This window comes from Ostrea edulis, chromosome 9, assembly GCF_947568905.1.
Source record: "Ostrea edulis chromosome 9, xbOstEdul1.1, whole genome shotgun sequence".
Lineage (NCBI taxonomy): Eukaryota > Metazoa > Mollusca > Bivalvia > Ostreida > Ostreidae > Ostrea > Ostrea edulis.
Genome location: NC_079172.1, coordinates 22,417,747 through 22,441,591, shown reverse-complemented (window position 1 = coordinate 22,441,591; position 23,845 = coordinate 22,417,747). Strand labels below are relative to the sequence as shown.

The following is a 23,845-nucleotide window of genomic DNA, read 5'->3' as shown; positions in this document are numbered from 1 at the left end:
TGTATTTCATAATTTATTTACCAATAGTTTTTTACGTCGAGAAGTTATCTAGAAGCCAATGTACCAAGAAATATTATTCTTACATTGGCAAAATTTAGAACAAGTAATCACAGGCTACTATTGAGACAGGCAGATGGAGTGGTGTGCCCAGAAATCAGAGAATTTGTAATTTGAGTGAAAATGAGGTTGGGATGAGTTTCACTGTATCATGACTTGTTCAGCTCTTATGGATAGTAGAAAATTTTATTTACCTTCTAAATACACAAACAGACCAAATGCTATAAAATTCTTTAACTTTTTTCATGTAAAAAGTTATATAATATGAGTAATCTTTCCAAATATATAAATATAATTCACAAGAGAGTTACCCTTCAAGGTTAAAAATTATAAACAGTACACTCTTTCATGTGTATATATATATATATATATATATATATATATATATATATATATACACCATGTACAGAAATAATGATCTTTGACAATTCATGGAACACTGATATGGGGCTCTTTGTTCTTCAAATGTCGTCGTTCTTGGAATCTTTCACATCAAACGACCACGCTAAGCACATACCTACAAAATTTTGTTACATACGATTAATATTTCAAGCTCTCAAGAGGAGCAGCTTTAAGAAAAGATAATTAGATTTACAATTTCTGTACTTCACGATCGTTTTATCGGTTAACAGTGGGATAAACGTGGAGTTAATTATATGTTGTTTACAGGAAAAGTTTCAAAGATATCTGCACGTGTACAGGGGTTGATTGTTTGTTTTACGTCCCGTCGAAAATTTTTCACTCATATTGTGACGTCACCAACTATAGGTGAAGTACCACAAATTTGACCTATATTCAGCGCTCAGGGTCGCAACCAAAGGTCTAGAGTTTTTAGTTCTTTACCCACATGCAACTAGTGACGTCTCAATATGAATAAAGTCTTTTTCAAAGGAACGTGGAACAAACAACAAAAGTCTACTGATAAACACATTCAGTTCTAAGATCGTCACGATAAATCATGATACTTACTGATAAACACATTCAGAAGATTGTCACGATAAATCATGATACGTACTGATAAACACATTCAGAAGATTGTCACGATAAATCATGATACGTACTGATAAAGACATTCAGAAGATCTACGATAAATCATGATACTTACTGATAAACACATTCAGAAGATTGTCACGATAAATCATGATACGTACTGATAAACACATTCAGAAGATTGTCACGATAAATCATGATACGTACTGATAAACACATTCAGAAGATCTACGATAAATCATGATACTTACTGATAAACACATTCAGAAGATTGTCACGATAAATCATGATACTTACTGATCAACACATTCAGAAGATTGTCACGATAAATCATGATACTTACTGATCAACACACTCAGAAGATCGTCACGATAAATCATGATACGTACTGATAAACACATTCAGAAGATCGTCACGATAAATCATGATACTCACTGATCAACACATTCAGAAGATCGTCACGATAAATCATGATACTCACTGATCAACACATTCAGAAGATCGTCACGATAAATCATGATACTTACTGATAAACACATTCAGAAGATCGTCACGATAAATCATGATACTTACTGATAAACACATTCAGAAGATCGTCACGATAAATCATGATACTTACTGATAAACACATTCAGAAGATCGTCACGATAAATCATGATACTTACTGATCAACACATTCAGAAGATTGTCACGATAAATCATGATACTTACTGATAAACACACTCAGAAGATCGTCACGATAAATCATGATACGTACTGATAAACACATTCAGAAGATCGTCACGATAAATCATGATACTTACTGATAAACACATTCAGAAGATTGTCACGATAAATCATGATACGTACTGATAAACACATTCAGAAGATTGTCACGATAAATCATGATACGTACTGATAAACACATTCAGAAGATCTACGATAAATCATGATACTTACTGATAAACACATTCAGAAGATTGTCACGATAAATCATGATACGTACTGATAAACACATTCAGAAGATTGTCACGATAAATCATGATACGTACTGATAAACACATTCAGAAGATCTACGATAAATCATGATACGTACTGATAAACACATTCAGAAGATTGTCACGATAAATCATGATACGTACTGATAAACACATTCAGAAGATTGTCACGATAAATCATGATACTTACTGATAAACACATTCAGAAGATCGTCACGATAAATCATGATGCTTACTGATAAACAAATTCAGAAGATTGTCACGATAAATCATGATATTTACTGATAAACACATTCAGAAGATCGTCACGATAAATCATGATGCTTACTGATAAACACATTCAGAAGATTGTCACGATAAATCATGATATTTACTGATAAACACATTCAGAAGATCGTCACGATAAATCATGATACTTACTGATAAACACATTCAGAAGATCGTCACGATAAATTATGATACTTACTGATAAACACATTCAAAAGATCGTCACGGTAAATCATGATACTTACTGATGAAGGAAAAGATTGCAACCATGTAAAACATCCCATACCACTGAATGACCACTTTTAATTTGGATGTCAGTAACGCTGATATAGGAGATGATATGACCTGGTATTATAAAAGCAGAGGGTATTGTTTACATACGTAATGCACCGGAAACATGCTGGGAAAAACCTCCTTTATCGTAGTTTAAAACATTGCAATAATGTGGGTTTTTTGACTGTCTTTTGAAAAAAAAACTACTTGCTTACAAATAATCATATAAAGCAAAGAAAAACAAGCACTATGACTTACTGATGCAGTGAATACCATGCCATAATTAACACCGTAGTGAGTCTTCCCAAACGCTCGGGCTGTGGCTGTTGGTAGGAGTGAAAAATTTCCGGAAAATGTGAGAAATAAAAAACACACCCATATGAGGTACAATGGTTTCCCCACTAAGCTGGTCAATTCAAAGGTTAAAATGAAGAATGAAAATAATCCTGTTGAAAAAACCATGGCTGTCTGAAATAAAAAAAAATCTATTCGTATAACTTAATGAAAAGGTGAAGATAACGAACCGTGATCAATCTCATAACTCCTATAAGGAATACAGAATAAAGAGTTGGGCAAACACGAACCCCTGGATATACCAGAGGTGGGATTAGGTACCTAAGATGAGTAAGCATCTCCTGTCGACCGGTCACACCCGCCATGAACCCTTTATCTTGATTAGGCAAACGAAGTACATGTAATCTGTAGTCAGAATCAATGTGCCAAAAACGGTCTTATAACTGGTATGAAACACGCTAAACAGCTTAGATCCAATAATAGATTGTATTGACAAACTAGATCGTTAAAACAACTATAGAATTCTTATCACATGCAGAACAACTTCCTACGTATTGAATACGTTTTGATAAAAGGTGAGTAATTTTGCAGATAAAGGCTCTATTTTCCTGACGTGTTTTATCTCTGGATAATATGAGAATCAACTGTAGACAATATGTACATCAGATCGACAGTACATTATACATCACATCGACAGTACGTCATACATCAGATCGACAGTACGTCATACATCAGATCGACAGTACATCATACATCAGATCGACAGTACATTATGCATCACATCGACAGTACGTCATACATCAGATCGACAGTACGTCATACATCAGATCGACAGTACATTGTGTACATCAGATCGACAGTACATTATACATCACATCGACAGTTCATTGTGTACATCAGATCGACAGTACATTATGTACATCAGATCGACAGTACATTGTGTACATCAGATCGACAGTACATTGTGTACATCAGATCGAGAGTACATTATGCATCAGATCGACAGTACATTATGCATCACATCGACAGTACATCATACATCAGATCGACAGTACATTATGCATCAGATCGACAGTACATTGTGTACATCAGATCGACAGTACATTGTGTACATCAGATCGACAGTACATTATGCATCAGATCGACAGTACATTATGCATCACATCGACAGTACATCATACATCAGATCGACAGTACATTATGCATCAGATCGACAGTACATTGTGTACATCAGATCGACAGTACATTATGCATCAGATCGACAGTACATCATACATCAGATCGACAGTACATTATACATCATATCGACAGTACATTATACATCAGATCGACAGTACATTGTGTACATCAGATCGAGAGTACATTATGCATCAGATCGACAGTACATTATGCATCAGATCGACAGTACATCATGTATCAGATCGACAGTACATTGTGTACATTAGATCGACAGTATATTGTGTACATCAGATCGACAGTACATTATGCATCATATCGACAGTACATCATACATCAGATCGACAGTACATTATACATCATATCGACAGTACATTGTGTACATTAGATCGACAGTACATTGTGTACATCAGATCGACAGTACATTATACATGAGATCGACAGTACATTATGTACATCAGATCGACAGTACATTGTGTACATCAGATCGACAGTACATTATGTACATCATATCGACAGTACAGTATACATCAGATCGACAGTACATTATGCATCAGATCGACAGTACATTATACATCACATCGACAGTTCATTGTGTACATCAGATCGACAGTATATTATACATAATATCGACAGTACATTGTGTACATAAGATTGACAGTACTTTATACATCAGATCGATAGTACATTATACATCAGATCGACAGTATATTATGCATCAGCTCGACAGTACATTGTGTACATCTGTTTGACCATATATGATCTGACATCTGTTAATTTCTTACAGTGACTTTCGATTACAGAAAAAATACAGCGGCTGCTTTAGACGATAGGCTACGTAATCAATTATAGTTGACTACGTAAATATACCATATAGCTTTTTTTTTTTTTTTTTTTTTTAAAAGGAGGGTTCTCATTTTTGCGATGAGTCCAATAGCTGTAGATTAGTTTTTGCGTATTGAAATTTTGCGAATTAGTTTTGTCACTAAAGGACAACACAGGCTATTTTATTTCTACAAAGTATATTTCTGTGAATTTTATAAAATGGAATACGGAAATATTAATGTATTGTGACTGCAGTCCTTCAACAAAAATACTTTGTTAAGCACTACTCCAATTCCACGCACAAGTACTTCGAAGTTGATATTAAAAAGACGCTGGAGTTTCTCATTGACAATATCTACGTGGTCTTTGGTGATCATGTCTTCCAACAATCTGTTGGAGTTTTCACGGGCACACATTGTGCTCCTTTATTTGCCGATCTGTTTGTATATTCTTATATTGGAGGAGAAAATATTTCTTGCTGTGGCCTTCAACTCCACATTTAGATAAATCGACCAAGTTTCATTTATCAGCAATGTTCATTTTCATCCATACGTTGATTAGATATACATGTATCCCAGTGAACTCAATATATAAATAAAAAAAAAAAAGACACCACAGAAGCTTCCACAGAAGCTTCGTATTTGGGTATTTTATGGAACATCGATCTAAAACACAAACTGAAAACTGAAAACTTACTTTTATCACAAAGGGGATGACTTCAGCTTCCCAATCGTCAACTTCCCATATTCATACAGTGGTATTCTACTATCATGTATCTCAACTGATTCGATACGCGAGAGCATGTTCTGCGTATGATCAATTTTGAATCTAGGAAATCTACTAACAAATAGTTAATGTTACCGAGGTTTCAAAAGTCTCTTTAAAAGTCAGCATTTCGAAAATTCTATTCTCGCTATAATAATCTCAAGTTATTTACAAATAAAACTGTCACACAATTTGCTAGGTTGTTCTTTAAATACTTATTTTGAATACAGATTGTTCCTGATCAAGATAGAGGGTTCATGACAGATGTGACAGGTCAGCAAGGGATTCTTACTCCTCCTACATGTGTAAGTACCTGATCCTACCTGTCCAGAGTTTCGTGTTTGTCCTACTCTTAATTTTGTATTCTTTATGAGATTGTTCACTGTTCTTTATTGTCACCTCTCAAAGACCCGTAAAATTGTCAAAATTTTATTTCCAGCAAACATATTACAGATTTAAGGTAATACATTGATACAGGGTAATATATTGGCACTGTGAAAAACTGTGGAATCATCATTGTTCGTGGGGGATTAATGTTCGTGGATTTTGTGGTTCACTCTTGCCCACGAATTTACGTGTCTTCGAACATTTTTAAAACCAAGTAGGGCTCTATCTCTCTTGGTGACATTGTATCACTTATCCACGAAATTACGTCCCCACGAGCCAACAAAATTTTGCTTACCCACGAGCATTGACCCCCACGAATGTGACAGTATTCAGTCTGTCGATGACTGGAATTACTGTCGTCGGATAGGATGAAATTGATTTAGAGGCAAAAGTGCGAGGAAGTAGTGCTACAGAATGACGCCTTGTTCTAAATCAAAATTCAAAAGTACTGTATAACTTCAAAATACACAGCTACATATACAGAAAATATCTCTATAGAATGCTTTATATTTGCTTCACACAACTCGATGCTTTGTCCTGTGAATATCTACACCATTTCAACGCATTTGATAAAGCAAATATAAAATACCATCATTGTTGATGTTCTACGCACAAGAACTCAGACACTATGTATTAGATGAAAGTGTTATATTTTATTCAATGGGTGATTTATACTAGGAGTGTGAAGTATATATTTTGCCTTCGTACGCGGCACAGGTAATTGCATCGCTTGGGGGTCGAATTTACTTTATATAGTAAATTCGACCCCCAAGCGATGCAATTGCCTGTGGTACGCGGTAAGTTGAAGTCTTCCAGACTATCACCAAGCCATTGGATCATTGACTTCGCTGGACTTGGTCCATTGGTAACATGGCAACGCGAGTCTTATTTGCACGTGCACAAGGTTTTTTTTAACGTAATTGGTGAAATACAGCGCCATTTAATTATCTACGTACGTTCTTCACAATTGGTGAAGAAGAAAATGTGCTGTACACCGCTAAGTGTTCTACCTTAAAGGAAAATTTGTCTGCTAGGGTTCCCCACATTATCCGTCCTGCCCCGTTACAAACAGCTGCCAGCGATCCCACCACGGCAAGGAAGTAGTCATCACCAATGAAGGTTTGTCCAAATGCCTAAAATACGCACGTTTGTTCAATTTAAAAGTTTATTATCATTTACAATACATTCAGTTCTCAAGGTCAAAAAATATTTTGTACATGAATTTAATTTCATTTTGTGTAGAATTCTGACTAAATTAGAATTATTCCGTGGCCACGACACAGAATTGAGAAACTTGGTATTACATGGATTAGGTGTGCAAATCATATACAAATTCTAGTATACTCTCAGTTTTATATTGAATTTTACTTGTATTTCGTTCAAATATACCTTGTATAACGACGATATAAAATTGATTCCTTGTCCATTAAACAAATACATGAACCAAAGTTTATAAAATGCCTTTTGCCGCAATGTTTCCCTCGGTGAAAATTCTCTCTCCGTTCTAAAAAAAAAAACCATACAAAGACACAATCAGGGCATGCACAAAAGTATTTACTGCCAAAATGAAATTCACAAGGAGAAGATTTTATATTCACAAGGCTTAAGTGCAATTTGCCACTTTGTAAGGTCTCACTGGCTCAGACGGTCACTTTAATACGTACTGCTCGTTACCTTGGTTACGTTAAACCTCTCTTACGTAAAACGTATTGTCTGCTCTCTCTGCAAACGCTCGCTACGTATAGAAATGAGCTTCGCAGGTCGTTCGGACAATAGATTTAAAAACGTAGGTCCTTGTGCCGCAGCAGGCATTGACATGATAAAGAACTCTCAATACAACCAACCGAGGGCAGTGCCTAAATGTAGGTCTAGATTTATGGTACCCTACCTACAGTTGTGAAATGGGTGTAAAACAAACGAGCTGTTGAAACCTTCTTTTACGTGTTTTGCCTACTTTCGTAAATTATAGATACATTTGCACTAATACCTACCGGGAAAAAGTCGATACCTACATGTGGTCTAGGTGTCGTGTTTTTGATGATGGCTTAAAGAAAGTTTGAGAGGGAATACGAGGAATCGATAATGATCGTAGCTTATCCAAACACATAAGAAACTATGTGCCCAGTATCTTATACATGTACCATGAAACCGAAAAAAGTAGACAAAGTTAAAAAATTATATATTTTTGTGTATCGAAATGCTTTCTTGCTAAAAGTAATACCTTAGTCTATTTTATCTAATTATCAGAAACAAAATAATCGAATTCAATATACCCGCGACAATGTCAAAATTTACAGCAAAAATAGGCAGTTTACTGTATATCAGAACAATAAATATTTGAAATCATTGTCTTATAAAAATGTATTGATGCTTTTACCTTACAGGATCTTGATTTTCTGCGAAACTGATAATTTCATTATGCAAACTGTCGGCTTCTCCAGGATTACTTTCGTCATTGTCTTTGGCGCTTATCAGTGGATGATACTGAAGAAAAGTAATTATATAATTAATTAGTATATGCACAAAATTTCCTGTCGTGAGTCTTGGCGGCAAAAACAAAAGAAACAAACAAAACATCAGCAGCTACAAAATAAACACTGGGAAACAAATCATCTAAATGGGGTATCATACATATGGAATAACTGAACAAGAGGTTTTGCAAATTCATTTTTGCATGGAACCCTGTTATATATATATATATATATATATATATATATATATATATATAGTTCAATAAAAAAAAGCAGGAAAATATACAGTTCCAAAATATATTTAAATTACTAGCGCTTTCTGGATTTTAACATCCATCCTCAGGTGAATACAAATTTTAAATAATGAATACAAAGTTGTTTATCTTAGAGACGTCTGTAAGATAAACAACTTTGTATTCATTATTTAAAATTTGTATTCACCTGAGGATGGATGTTAAAATCCAGAAAGCGCTAGTGATTTAAATATATTTTGGAACTGTATATTTTTCTGCTTTTTTTATTGAATTATTCTGACTGTGTGATATCAACTCTTTCTACTTGGAATATATATATATATATATATATATATATATATATATATATATATATTGTTTAACGTCCTTCTCTAGAAGCCGGGAGGGATCTATATTGTACAACACCTGCTGTGACACGGGACCTCGGTTTTTGCGGTCTCATCCAAAGGACCGTCCCATTTTGTCACCTCTTACGACAAGCAAGGGGTACTGAGGACTGAGGACCTATTCTAACCGGGTCCCCATGGGATTATATATATATATATATATATATATATATTAATAAATATGAAAAGAAAACACAGAAATCCTCCGTAAAGCTTTAGCGCTTTCATTACATCTTCAGATTTTTGCAGAGCTTTTGAAGATGTAATGAAAGCGCTAAAGCTTTACGGAGGATTTCTGTTTTCTTTTCATATTTTTTTGATATTGTTATCCAATTACTGAGACTCTTTCAATTTTGGATATATATATATATATATATATATATATATATATATATATAAAAGCACTGAAAAGGCCACGACACTGTTGGTTATTTAAAACTCAAATTTTCGACGCAACCCGCGTCTTTATCAAGAGACATATATTACATAAACAAATAACACGCAAAAACGACAAGTATCGATAAACTATAAGTTCCGAAAACGAGAGAAAAATTTGCATTTCATAAACAGCAGAACAATAGAAAACGGCATGAAGAAAAATAAGACATTTCATACAAATGTACATAAATACGTGGGAGACAACAAACAATACACGACTGGACTGTGGGAAGAAAGAGGATGGATCAAGCGATGCAGTTGGGGATAAATAGTTATATATATATATATATATATATATATATATATATATATATATATATGGTAATCAAGTTTAATATAAACTCCTACCCGAAAAGATTCCTTATGAAGCACTATGCATAAATTGCATGGAGTCAAAAAGACAAAAGAAAGGTAACAAAGTGGACCAACTCATGAAACAGAGGATTAACAGCCTATAAAATCAAATAATCATCAGGAATACCCGTATATATCAGGTGATTAACAGCCTATAAAGTCAAAATAATCATCAGGCATACCCGTATATATCAAGTCATTAACAGCCTATAAAGTCAAAATAATCATCAGGCATACCCGTATATATCAAGTCATTAACAGCCTAAAAAGTCAAATAATCATCAGGCATACCCGTATGTCAGAGGATTAACAGCCTAAAAAGTCAAATAATCATCAGGCATACCCGTATATATCAAGTCATTAACAGCCTATAAAATCAAATAATCATCAGGCATACCCGTATATATCAGGTTGCAGATTGTACCTTGCAAGCGTCATATCCTCTGTTTGTCAGACGGACAGAGGAGGGGTCAGGTGGATAGGAGGAGTAAGCATCCCTTGTTGATTGGTCACATCCGACTTCTTCCCTTTATTTTGATCAGGTAAACGATGTAATTTGTAGTCAGTTAATTTGTAAAGAACGGCCTAACAATAGGTATGAAACATGTCACACAGCATTCGAACGAGTGAAATCTTGGCCTTGCAAATTAGGTCATTATCATAGCGATCATAAAGTTTGCGAAATGCTGACATTAAACGAGACTGTTGAAACTCCTGTGAAATTGAATGAATATGGAAAATATTCACCAAGGGGTGCTTAAAGATACTGACCGGTCAATTTAACATTGACTCATAAGATACATAATGATTCGGCTGATAAAAGAAATCAAGATGATTTCACAATAAAACTCCAGGTAAATGAAGACGCATAAAGCAATTTTCTGACTGTTGAAACTTATTTTGACTACGGATTACTTCATTTACTTGACCTGATCAAGATATAGGGGCCTACATGTAGGACGTTCACGGCGGGTGTGACCGGTCATCAAAGAATGCTTACTCCTCCTAGGCACCTGATCCCATCTCTGGTACATGTTTGTTTTAAGTTCGGTGTTTGCCCTTTTCTTGATTTTGTATCTTTTATAGGATTTATGAGATCGATCACCAATCGTTATCTTCATTTGTTCATTGATCTTGGTTGTGTTTGATACAGTTTTCCATTGTTGAAAGTGTTTTAGGGTGATTTATATATTTATACCTGAATAAATATGCCATAGCACATAATGTATAAACAATTTCTAAGGAATTCTACTTAGGATTGGTTTGCATATCAAAACAGATGTACCTAACAACTGAAAGCTTGGTTCCTTACATCGTGTGGAGGATCTTGAAGCAACATGGATCCGATAAACTGCATGGCGGCATAACAACCACCTAACAATAGAAAACTGGAAGGAACTCTGTCCAAAATAACGTCTTGTGTAAAATACCTAAAACACAAAATTCGCTTTAAATAAGAATCTTATCACGAGAATAGCAGTCAAATGTACGCGTGAGAATGAGATTTCCAAAAGCACTCAAATCGAAACATTCATGTTAAAACAAAACGAAACAATCAATTAAACACTTGTTCTGTAATACTTTTCGCCATTTTCGTCCAAATTTGCTTTTTCGTTATGAGGATTGATGTATGCTGTTTGAATTTGGTCGAAGATGAAAGCCCCACCTCCAAATCCAGCAACCACACATCCATTCACCAACCCTTCCTTATCAGGAAGCCACTGATAGAAAACAAAAGAAAATCACAAAAACAAGTGAGAGTATACAATATAGATCTTTTGTTATTCATTCATTTCGGCAGAGGTTAAGTTTCGTAATTTGAAAACAAAAATCACAATCTCTGTGTTTTTATTTCGCTGCTGAAGCATTTATTTAACACTACTTATTTCTCTCCCTCGAGGTCAGTGGGATTTAAATTAGAATACGAGTATATCAAACAATGAGTGGAAACATTGAAAATTATTCCCACCCCTGCTAATTGACAATTATACAATATAATTTGTGAAAATGAAGTTTGTCCTACAATCTTATTATAGACTTTATTCTAAATGACGTTCTGCAAACTCTACACCTTACATTAGCAGTGAGAAACATTACACAGATTACATTAGCATTGACAAACACTACACAGATTACGTCAGTTGTCACAAACACTACACAGATCACGTCAGGTATCACAAACACTACATAGATTACGTCAGCTGTCACAAACACTACACATATTACGTCAGCTGTCACAAACACTACACAGATCACGTCAGATATCACAAACACTACACAGATCACGTCAGATATCACAAACACTATACAGATCACGTCAGATATCACAAACACTACACAGATCACGTCAGATATCACAAACACTACACAGATTACGTCAGATATCACAAACACTACACAGATCACATCAGATATCACAAACACTACACAAATTACGTCAGATATCACAAACACTACACATATCACGTCACAAACACTACACAGATCACGTCAGATATCACAAACACTACACAGATCACGTCAGATATCACAAACACTACACAAATTACGTCAGATATCACAATCACTACACAGATCACGTCAGCTGTCACAAACACTACACAGATCACGTCACAAACACTACACAGATCACGTCAGTTGTTATAAATTCTTTCTATGACGTCAGTTATTAAATCCCCAAAGATGAAGTCAGCTGCCCCGTGCTTTACGTTTATTTCATCAGTTGAACAAACTCTGAACGGGATAAGTCTAAACTCTTAGGTCTAAATCAGTTACGTTAAAATTCAAGACGCATTCACATTAGCTTTCACAAGATCATCTCTGTTGTCAATCACTTCATAGAAGTTAATTCAGATCCTCTAGAAAAATCAATAATATCGATACTTTGAAATACGTTAAACATCTATCAAAACATTAAAGCTCACTTTCATGGCACATCCCATCGGTGTAGCGTAGGCTATCCCCACACCGATCCCAAACAGGAATCCATAGGTGAACAAAGTCCAGTAGAATGAAAACTTTATGGTGAAGAATGTTAATAATACACCAGCACTGAAATTTAGAACCAGACCGGAGGAATGAATAAGGACTAATGACTTATAGCCAATCGTTATTTGTTTTGCATCAACATTTATTCAATTGATTGATTGTATACATATTTGTCATAGCCTCAGCAAAAACACTCACTAAATAACTAAGGTTCAAATTCGGGAAATTAAATGTGTTTTCACCTTGCAATCCAAGCACCTATAAGAGTTGAGAATTTTGGACCAATAGCTTTGTATAGCATTCCGCCCAGAAACATGGACATTCCTTGGCCCATTGCTGCGATCGAATTAATCCATGTACTCTCTGCATAATTTAGCGTTTCATCCACTTTATGTTTTTTCATGTATGATGTCATATAAGGCGTCATGTTTCCTGGAATACATAATGTCATATAAGGCATCTTGGAATACGAATGCGTGAAAGATATCATATAAGGCCTCACAGAATACAGATATCGTATGATGTAATGTAAGACGTCATAGAATTACGATATTGTATGATGTAATGTAAGACATCATAGAATACAGATATCGTATGATGTATTGTAAGACGTCATAGAATACAGATATCGTATGATGTACTGTAAGACGTCATAGAATACAGATATCATATGATGTAATGTAAGACGTCATAGAATACAGATATCGTATGATGTACTGTAAGACGTCATAGAATACAGATATCGTATGATGTAATGTAAGACGTCATAGAATACAGATATCGTATGATGTAATGTAAGACGTCATAGAATACAGATACTTGCATGATGTAATGTAAGACGTCATAGAATACAGATACTTGTATGATGTAATGTAAGACGTCATAGAATACAGATATCGTATGATGTACTGTAAGACGTCATAGAATACAGATATCATATGATGTAATGTAAGACGTCATAGAATATAGATATCGTATGATGTAATGTAAGACGTCATAGAATACAGATATCGTATGATGTAATGTAAGACGTCATAGAATACAGATACTTGTATGATGTAATGTAAGACGTCATAGAATACACTGTCAGATACCTGTATGATGTAATGTAAGACGTCATAGAATAAAGATACTTGCATGATGTAATGTAAGACGTCATAGAATACAGATATTGTATGATGTAATGTAAAACGTGTTATCATACAAGTCATTTCACTTAGTGAACTTTCATAGTTCGTATAGTCAAGTCACAGAAAGATTGATTGATTCAATATTGTTTAACGTTCCACTCGAGAATTTTTCACTCATATGGAGACGTCACCATTGCCGGTGAAGAGCTGCAAAATTTAGGCCTATGCTCGGCGTTTACGGCCTTTGAACAGGGAGGGATCTTTATCGTGCCACATCAGCTGTGACGCGGGACCTCGTTTTTTTTTTTTCGGTCTCATCCGAAGGACCGCCCCATTTAGTCGCCTTATGAAGGGGTACTGAGGACCTATTCTAACCCGGATCCCCATGGGACATTCACAGAGAGAATTCGTTTATACGCGGGTTTCTGATACACTGTTATTTAAATCACCTGATTTTGGTTGATACACATACCATGCCAGGGCCGTAAATCAACCTTCAATTTGGAGGAGGCAGGAAATTAGGCGGGGGTCTGGGGGCCGCCCAGGCCCCCAGACGCTGAGCACATTTTGTGCACACTGAACACGTTTCGTGCAAAATCCTTGATTCTAGGGCCTTCTAAGATGTTACTTGACTAACTCATTCTAAAAGAAAGATTTGGAATGCTTTTTAAGGGAGGTATCATGTTCTTAGTTATTGGAAACAACATAAATTCTAATGAACTTTAAATTTTAATTTTTTTTGGCTCAAAAGTTGGAGGAGGCAGCTGCCTCCCCCGCCTCCATGTAATTTACGGCCCTGCATGCAAGTGAAGAAAACAAACATAAGAAATTGTTATTATATCACTAAAATATTATTTTGTTGTTGTGCATACTATTACGTTAACGTCACGTTGCTATCGTTAAGGCGATCTCAGCAACACATGAGCGGACCCCGATTTCAAATGCATTTTCTGTAGTCTTTCTTTGCGTCGGCAAGAACGACTCATTGCATGGATGTTCGGGAGATATGAAGATCTATTTACCCTAGAAAAATTATATTACCCTCGTGCCTTGCCCTCTGTGGGCGAAAGTTAAAAATGATAAAGTGAGTTAACTTATTTTCATACCACGAATAAAAAATTAGACATTCTCTGAGACCAGGCGACTCTAACGTGTAACATGAAGAAAAAGAGTTATCATAACACATACTCAGTTATAGTGAGTTATAAATCATTATTGTGAAAATCAATATACGCTTTTCTTTGAGATTTATTTCATACATTTTGGTTTGAAAAATTTCAGCCTAAGGAACAAACAGAAAGCTTTCTATATCTAGGTCCATTTATACCTATCAAAATTTATTCACATTTTGACTGTTTTTATAACGAAGCTTTACAATTTTTCTGCAATATAGAAGAACTTTGTTTTATTTTTTTGCACATATATCTGCATGTTTATCGAACAAGAGGTCCATGAATCACATCGCCCACCTGAGCAGCAGTTCCTAGCAAGAAACAAGCTTCAACAAAACTATCATTATACAAAAAGCTCTGTTCAGAAAAAAAATTCAAAGGTAGCGACTAAAAATTCATTAATTATCAAACTTAATTATTAAACTTGACTACAAATTCATCAATAATCATATGCCTTTGTAGAAGGATATGGCCTTTCATATTAACAAATTTCATTTTAGAATGCTTTTTGAAGTTTGGGGATTCAAGTTTGTTGAAATGAAGGGTCATGCCTCCATCAAAGGGGAAATAATTACAAAAATGCAAAAATCGGGTTGGGTCATTTAAAAACCTTCTTCTCAAGAACCATCGAGCCAGAATAGCTGAAATTTACAAGAAAGCTTCCTGAAATAGTGCAGATTCAAGTGTTCAGAAATCATGACCCCTGGGATCAAAGTTTTACATGCCAATATACATGTGTAGGCACACAAGGGTGATTTGTTTCAAGTTTGATTGAAATTGGCCCAGTGGTTCTGGAGAAGATTTTCTTGTATACTGTATGTGGCCCAACCCTACCCTCGGAGGCCAAGATCTGAACAAATTTGAATCTACTCTAAATTAGAAAGCTTTCACTGAAATCTCTACTCATATGGCCTCGTGGTTCCTGAGAAGAAGATTTTAAAAACGTTTCCCTATATATTCGCATGTAAAATTTGATCTCCTATTGTGGCCCCATCCTACCCCTAGGGGTCATGATTTTTACAAACTTGAATCTCACTATGTCAGGAAGCTTTCAAGTAAATTTCAGCTTTTCTGGCTCAGTGGTTCTAGAGAAGATTTTTAAATGGCCCAATCGTACCCTGTGAATAAATATCTCAACTTTGAATGGAACATGGCCCTTCATTTCAACAAACTTTAATCCCCTTCATCCAAGGATGATTTATTCCAAGTTTGATTGAAATGGCTCAGTGGTTCTGGAGAAGATTTTCCTATATATCAGCATATGAAACTTTGATCCCCTATTGTGCTCCCACCCTGCCCTCGGGGGCCATGATCCGAGCAAATCTGAATCTACTTTATACCGAGCGAAGCTCGGACGGACCGAAGGCCCGTCCGCGAAGCAAGGCTCTAAAGGTAACACGTATGTAACAGAAAAAAGTCAAAATCAGCAAAAGAAAAAGAGATAATCTCTATATACGTTCACTGAAATTTTCGTGATCCATATGGGCGCCGCCATTTATTTTTTCATTACCTGCTTCAACAGTTATTCGTGTTTTATTTTGAATGTCAATAATAGAAGACTCTGACGTGCAATTCGTAATTTAAACACTCAGTTTGCTCAAAGTGAATAGTATAATTATCATTGTAACAGGTTGTAGCAAATAAATACATATAAAACCGTAATACGACTAAATAGATGAACGAGTTCATGACTTTCTTTGAATAAGAATATACGATAAAATTACGGTTCCTTTTTCTTTTTTACAATTTTGAATCCATTGGTTAATTTTGTTTAGTTTTAACTGCCTTTTCATTGCATACGGAATGTATTATTGTTGTTTATAATTGTTTGCTTTGAAAACGATAAAAAAGTCGAGGCTAAATGTGACGTCACGATGCACTGTTTACGTCGCCTTGAGTTTTATTTCCCGCGTTCAATGAATAGGCGGATCCCTTAAAACTGTTGTCCCCATAATATGTATACGGTGTGACCGTTGGACCGAGCGAAGCATGTACGTAACTCCGTTTCCCGAGTGGTAATCATAATTCCGTTAAGTACGGTAGATTATGATTCATTTAAAAATATATATTTTGAATGAAATTTCCTTGCGCTAAACACCTAGTAACATCTCATTAAAGAAGTTTATATGGGGACAGCAGTTTTACATGATCCGCCTATTCACTGAACGCGGGAAATAAAACGCAAGGCGACGTCAACTGCATTGTGACGTCACATTTAGCCTCGACTTTTTTCTCTTTTTCAAAGCAAACAATTATAAACAACAATAATACATTCCGTATGCAATGAAAAAAGCCGTTAAAACTAAACAAAATTAACCAATAAATTCAAAATGGTAAAAAAGTAACCGTAATTTTATCGTATATTCTTATTCAAAGAAACTCATGAACTCGTTCATCTATTTAGTCGTATTACGGTTTTATATGTATTTATTTGCTAAAACCTGTTACAATGATAATTGTACTATTCACTTTGAACAAACTGAGTGTTTAAATTACGAATTGCACGTCAGTGTCTTCTATTATTGTCATTCAAAATAAAACACGAATAACTGTTGAAGCAGGTAATGAAAAAATAAATGGCGGCGCCCATATGGATCACGAAAATTTCAGTGAACGTATATAGAGATTATCTCTTTTTCTTTTGCTGATTTTGATTTTTTTCTTTTACATACGTGTTACCTTTAGAGCCTTGCTTCGCGGACGGGCCTTTGGCCCGTCCGAGCTTCGCTCGGTATAAACCCCTTTAATACTGAGATTTTACTGCGTGTTTAGCGCAATGAAAATTTCATTCAAAATATATATTTTTAAATGAATCATAATCTACCGTACTTAATGGAATTAATATGATTACGGTGTGACCGTTGGGGCGAGCGCAGCATATCTGAATACATTTTCAAAAAAATTATATTGAAAACAAGGAAAACTGATCTGGTTCACTGTCAATACGTAGGATTACTGTCTTGCTCTTCTCGCCAATGTAGGAACCAGTTTAGCGGGAAATGCAACGAGCGTGTTGTGACGTAGCCTGGTAGTTGTGACGTGACTGTTTACATTTCTTTAGACAATATTTTAAAAAGAAAAAGAAAGGGGGAAGAATATGATAGTCATCCTTTCCTTTCAAATAAGAAAGGTTTGTAATACTTCAAAGATTTTTTTAATTATTATTTTACGAATCGAACCATCCGCCATTTTGTACGAGGGACTTCTGGGACTGGTGTCCAAAAAAAATTCTTGTTAGAGGTTGAGATTTAGCTCGGATTATTTCCCGCACTCTAGTCATTAGAGCTCGCAGTACGAGCCAGCACTCCGCGCTGGCTCGCTGCGCTCGCTATGATTACCACTTGGGACACTCCAATGTCCATTACATTCTTCGCTCGGTCCAACGGTCACACCGTATACATATTATCAGGATGCTTTCAAGTAAATCTCCACTCTTCAGGTCCATTAGTTCTTGAGAAGAATTTTTTTAAGATACTACTGTTGAGCCAATTTATCTTACTTTTGATTGACAATGACATAAACCTCTGATACTAACTGACTGGACAGTAGATGATGCAAACAGACCACGCACACATATACTTGGGGTCCATAACTTAGCGTCAAAATTTGGTATTGTATGATTATAGCGAGCGAAGCTCACGTCGCGAAGCGACGCGACGAGCTCGCTCCAATGATTACGCAAATTGAGTCACGTGGTTTGCTCTTCATCAGCTGAAAAATGATGGGGACTACCCATAATGCCTCCGGAAAAATGTCGACGTCACTGCGGTATACTTCATTGACAATCCCGTAATTAAAATAATTAGATTGTTTAGAAAGTACAATTAACGTTTTTAAATTCCAGACAAACTTTCTCATAGCTTCAAACGTTTTGTTTTTGCTTGGTTTGAGAGAAGAAAAAACATTGCAGCTAATCTGACGTCACAATTTGTAACTGTTTACACCAATCGCGTTATATTTCCCGCGTTAAATGAAGAGGCGGATAAAAGTCGTGTTGCAAGATGTTAATGGGCTTCACTCGTCTCAACGGTCACACCGTACAACATATTAGGGGAGATAATCACAAAAATGCAAATATAGGGTGGGGTCATATCTTCTCAAGAACCACTGAATTAGAAAAACCGAAATTTACATGAAAGCTTTCCGACATAGTGGAGATTCAAGTTTGTAAAAATCATGACCCCTGGGGGTATGTTGGGGCCACAATAGGGGATCAAAGTTATACATGCAAATACAATGTACATGTATATAAAGAAAATCTTTAAAAAATGTTCTTCTAAAGAACTAATGAACCCGAGGAGTGGAGATTTACCTGAAAGCTTCCTGATATAAAGTAGATTCAAATTTGCTCAGATCATGCCCCCCTCCCGGGGGGGGGGGGGGGGGGGGGGGAGGGGGGGTAGGGTGGTATAGTAGTATACGGACAAATAATTCCTTTCTCAAATTTTATTTTGTAAATTATTACGCAAATATCTTTTTTATTGCTGGTTGGTTCAATGAGGGTAAAGTTGAAGGTTGACGGTTGACAGTTGACACTTTTCATGTATCACTTGAGGAAGGTAAGGTTGACAGTTGACGCTTTTCATGGTATCACTTGATGAGGCTAAGGTTGACGGTTGACAGGTCGACAGTTGACACTTTTTATGGTATCACTCGACTAGGGAAAGGTTGAACTGTCGACCTGTCAACCGTTGATAAATGTTTGAACTGTAAACTGTCGACAAATATTTGAACTGTCAGCTGGTCGACAAATATGTGAACTGTCAACTGTCGACTTGTCAACCGTTGATAAAATGTTTGAACTGTCAACTGTCGACCTGTCAACCGTCGATAAATGTTTGAACTGTCAGCTGTCGACCTGTCAACCATAATAACACAGGGCGAATTACTGCTTAATACTACACTGTAATGAATTATTTGTCCGTATACTGGAGATGATCCGATAAATTAACATCGACCATTTAAAAAAAAAATATAATCTTACAATACACAAAGACGTACCAAATGTATATATAGTTCCCAGAGTCAAGTGAATCAGAACTCCACCTAATATCACGGAGTAGCCCCTCCATTTTCTACTGACACACATCATTTTACTACTCAGAATAGCTCTCCCGTCTGACGGATTATCATGGGGTTACATGTAGCAGACGACATCTAATCAGACACGTGACTGATTGAAATACGTACAGTGGACGGTGGACTGCAATGTGCGTGTTTTTTAAAATTAATATATTTTCAAAAGAAAATTACTTCCTATGAATGATATGAAAGAAAAAGGAATGGATTAAATAAATCAATATCTAGAGACACGTGTATTTTCACCGATTAACAGGAAATATTAGTTTTATCAGTATATATTTTTATCCAGTAACCTGATTGAATGGAACTGTGTATGGATGTCGAAAGCAAGCGTACCGGTATAACGATGTTCTATACAATGTAAACATAAAAGGACTTATAAACCTGTTACATAACTGGCATACGCATATCATAAAATCAAAACAGTAAACAAAGTTAGTCAATACACCGTGATGTAAACTACACTCCTCCACAGGTTATCTTGTGACCAGTCAATCAAATATCTATTGACAATATCACGGCAAAGGGGACAGAACACACATACTGAAGAGAGAGAGAGAGAGAGAGAGAGAGAGAGAGAGAGAGAGAGAGAGAGAGAGAGAGAGAGAGAAGCATGATGTTGATGTTCTTATGTTACAAGTGGGTATGAATTACCCACAGTGTAGCAAGCACTTGTGGAGACAATGATAAAGACTACATAATTGGGTCAGTGGTTGACCTATAACAGGGAAACTGTCATAATGTTTGAATATAGTAACAAGGAAAAGTTAAAAATAAGCAGTTACGTTGAAGTGAAACGAACATTTTAACACATCGATATCACAGGTGGTCTGGATAGTGTGTGCCACCTTTCAAATTATAAATTTTTAGGATTGTATTTTAAATCAATCCAAGGTGTATTTGAATTTATACTGATTACAAATCTACACAACGCCCTAATGTTCTATTTTCAGTTTCCATTTGCGCGCTAACTTTATTGAACAGTGCACAATAAATAAATAAAAATCTGTGACGCTAGGAAGAAAACAAATTACATTCTGTAATCTGTAAATTGAGTGTAACTTGTGTAAGAAAATAAATTTTAAAATTAAAATAAATAGATAAAAAACCAATCCCAGATTACTTCGTTTACCTGATCAAGATACAGGGCTCACGGTGGGTGTGACTAGTCAACAGAGGATGATAACTTTTCCTAGGCACCTGCCAGGGGTCCGTGTTTGCCCTTCTCTTGATTTTGTATTCTTTATTAGATTTCTGAGATCGAACACTCTTCGTTAAAAAACATGAAATTACACCATTTTCTTTATCGTTATTATTGAATAGGGAGCCAAATATATATATATATATATATATATATATATATATAATTGAATATAAAATTCATATAAAATTGAATGAAGACAAGCGCAGGATCAAAGAGAACCCCAAACTAATTATTAAAGCCGACAAAACATCTAATTACTACGAGCTCACGAATGAAGAATACTCAACCCTCCGTGACAAAAACGTACATAAAACGTACAAGAAATCTACCGGTGGGAAAATAAACGAGATCAACTCTGAAGGGAAGCACATAGCTGAGCAGCTAGGTATCAGCGACAGAACCGAACGTATAGCCGAAAGAGAATGCTTTATAACACTGAAAGATCACAAAGAGAACTTTGAAAACGACCCGAAATGCCGTCTCATCAACCCGACGAAGTCCGAACTCGGAAAAATCAGTAAATCAAATCTACAACGTATTATACAAACAGTAGCGGCAGCCACTAGACACAAATTATGGCGAAAAACTTTATCCGTAGTGGAATGGTTCGACAGTATACCTGACAAGAGTTCATCTTCATTCATCTGTTTTGATATCGTGGACTTTTATCCCAGCATATCTGAGCAATTACTCCACAATGCTCTCAGTTACGCATCGAAGTTCCATCATATTTCCGATGCGGATAGTCACATCATTATGCACACAAAGAAGTCGTTATTACTATGTCAAAACGAACCGTGGGTCAAGAAAGAAGCCAAAGAAAATCTATTCGATATTACCATGGGCTCATACGATGGCGCTGAGTGTTGTGAATTAGTCGGCATCTACCTGCTGTCAGTGATCAAAGCCGAGTTCGGTAGCCTATTAAACGTAGGACTATACAGAGACGACGGACTAGGCGTTACGAAATGCAGCGCACGAGTCACAGAGAAGATAAAACAACGTCTGTGCAAGATATTTGAGGATCATGGTCTCCGTATCACTATAGATGCCAACAAGAAGGTGGTCAACTATTTGGACGTAACGTTGAACTTACATACAAGTAAACATTCCCCGTATTTGAAACCCGGCAACATTCCGCGTTACGTACACTCCGGCAGTAACCACCCGCCTTCCATACTTAAAGCTATACCATCAGGCATCAATCACCGATTGTCATCAATTTCATCGGACAAAGAGGAATTCGTCAAAGCCGCCGGCATATACCAAAAAGCACTTGATGAAAGCGGCTATAAATACAAGCTAACATACGACGAATCAGCCAAAACTAAACAGAACAGCAGAAGAAATCGTTCCCGTAACATCACATGGTTTAACCCCCCATATGATAGTAACGTAAAAACAAACTTGGGTAAACAGTTTCTCAAAATTATAGATGAGTGTTTCCCGATAGGCCATGTTCTACGCCCGATTATCAACAGAAACACTATTAAAATATCATACAGTTGTATGCCATCCATGCAAAATGTAATTGACTCGCATAACGCTTCAATTAAACAAGTGCGCCAGACCGGAGATACATGTAACAGGTGTAATTGCCGTAACAAAGACCAATGCCCGCTCAACGGTGAATGTCGCGCCCACGGAATTGTGTATTTAGCTAGAGTCAGAGCCGATAATGGACAAGAAGAGAGCTACGTGGGACTAGCAGACACCGAGTTCAAATTAAGATACGCCAACCACACTCATTCATTCCGTAATTCCACGAAAAAGAATACCACCGAGCTCAGCAAATTCATATGGACATTGAAAGACAAAAATATTGACTACAAAATCAAGTGGGAAATTTTAGGAAAAACATCATCATACTCAAACATTTCAAAAAAGTGCAACCTCTGTATTCTAGAGAAATTCTTTATAATATGTCATCCCGAAAAATCTTCATTGAATAAGCGTTCAGAACTTGTCAGCACTTGCCGTCATTCCCATAAATTTCTATTTACTCAATCCTGTGTGTAATCATGCTTAGCAACTATCCAGTATGTTTCTGTGTAACATATTCTCAGCCACGCGGATGTTTTTCGTTAGATGTCATTTTTCTCCCGACGAGTGAGGGGAAACCATCCCCTCACGAAACAGCCTGTAGAGAAATAAATGTTATGTGATTGAACTCCATCTGATCGTCAATTTATGTAGCTCCGTGAGGCCACGTCGAGCACTCTAGAAGATTATATCGGAGATTTATCCCAATATATATATATATATATATATATATATATTATATATTATATATATAGTTCTTTCACGCGCTGTCAGAACTGACTTTATAGTACAACCCTTGTTGCTTTATAAAAA

General features: G+C 36.0%; 1 protein-coding gene across 2 annotated transcripts; it reads right to left on the bottom strand.

The window, feature by feature from the left end:
- Positions 1–20,373, bottom strand: LOC125659643 (oxalate:formate antiporter-like). Of its 2 annotated transcripts, XM_048891381.2 has the most exons (11): positions 20,206–20,373; positions 13,145–13,334; positions 12,839–12,965; positions 11,496–11,635; positions 11,227–11,344; positions 8,389–8,495; positions 7,401–7,515; positions 7,022–7,144; positions 2,823–3,032; positions 2,537–2,636; positions 1–574 (listed from the first exon to the last, which is right to left on the bottom strand). In XM_048891381.2, the coding sequence occupies exons 1-11, from the start codon at positions 20,294–20,296 to the stop codon at positions 519–521; spliced, it is 1,377 nt and encodes a 458-aa protein (XP_048747338.2). In that variant the 5' UTR covers positions 20,297–20,373; the 3' UTR covers positions 1–518. The 2 variants fall into 2 exon arrangements, with proteins under 2 accessions (XP_048747338.2, XP_048747339.2); XM_048891382.2 differs by lacking the exon at positions 13,145–13,334 and having other exon boundaries at positions 20,206–20,346.
- Positions 20,374–23,845: the final 3,472 nt, after the last annotated feature.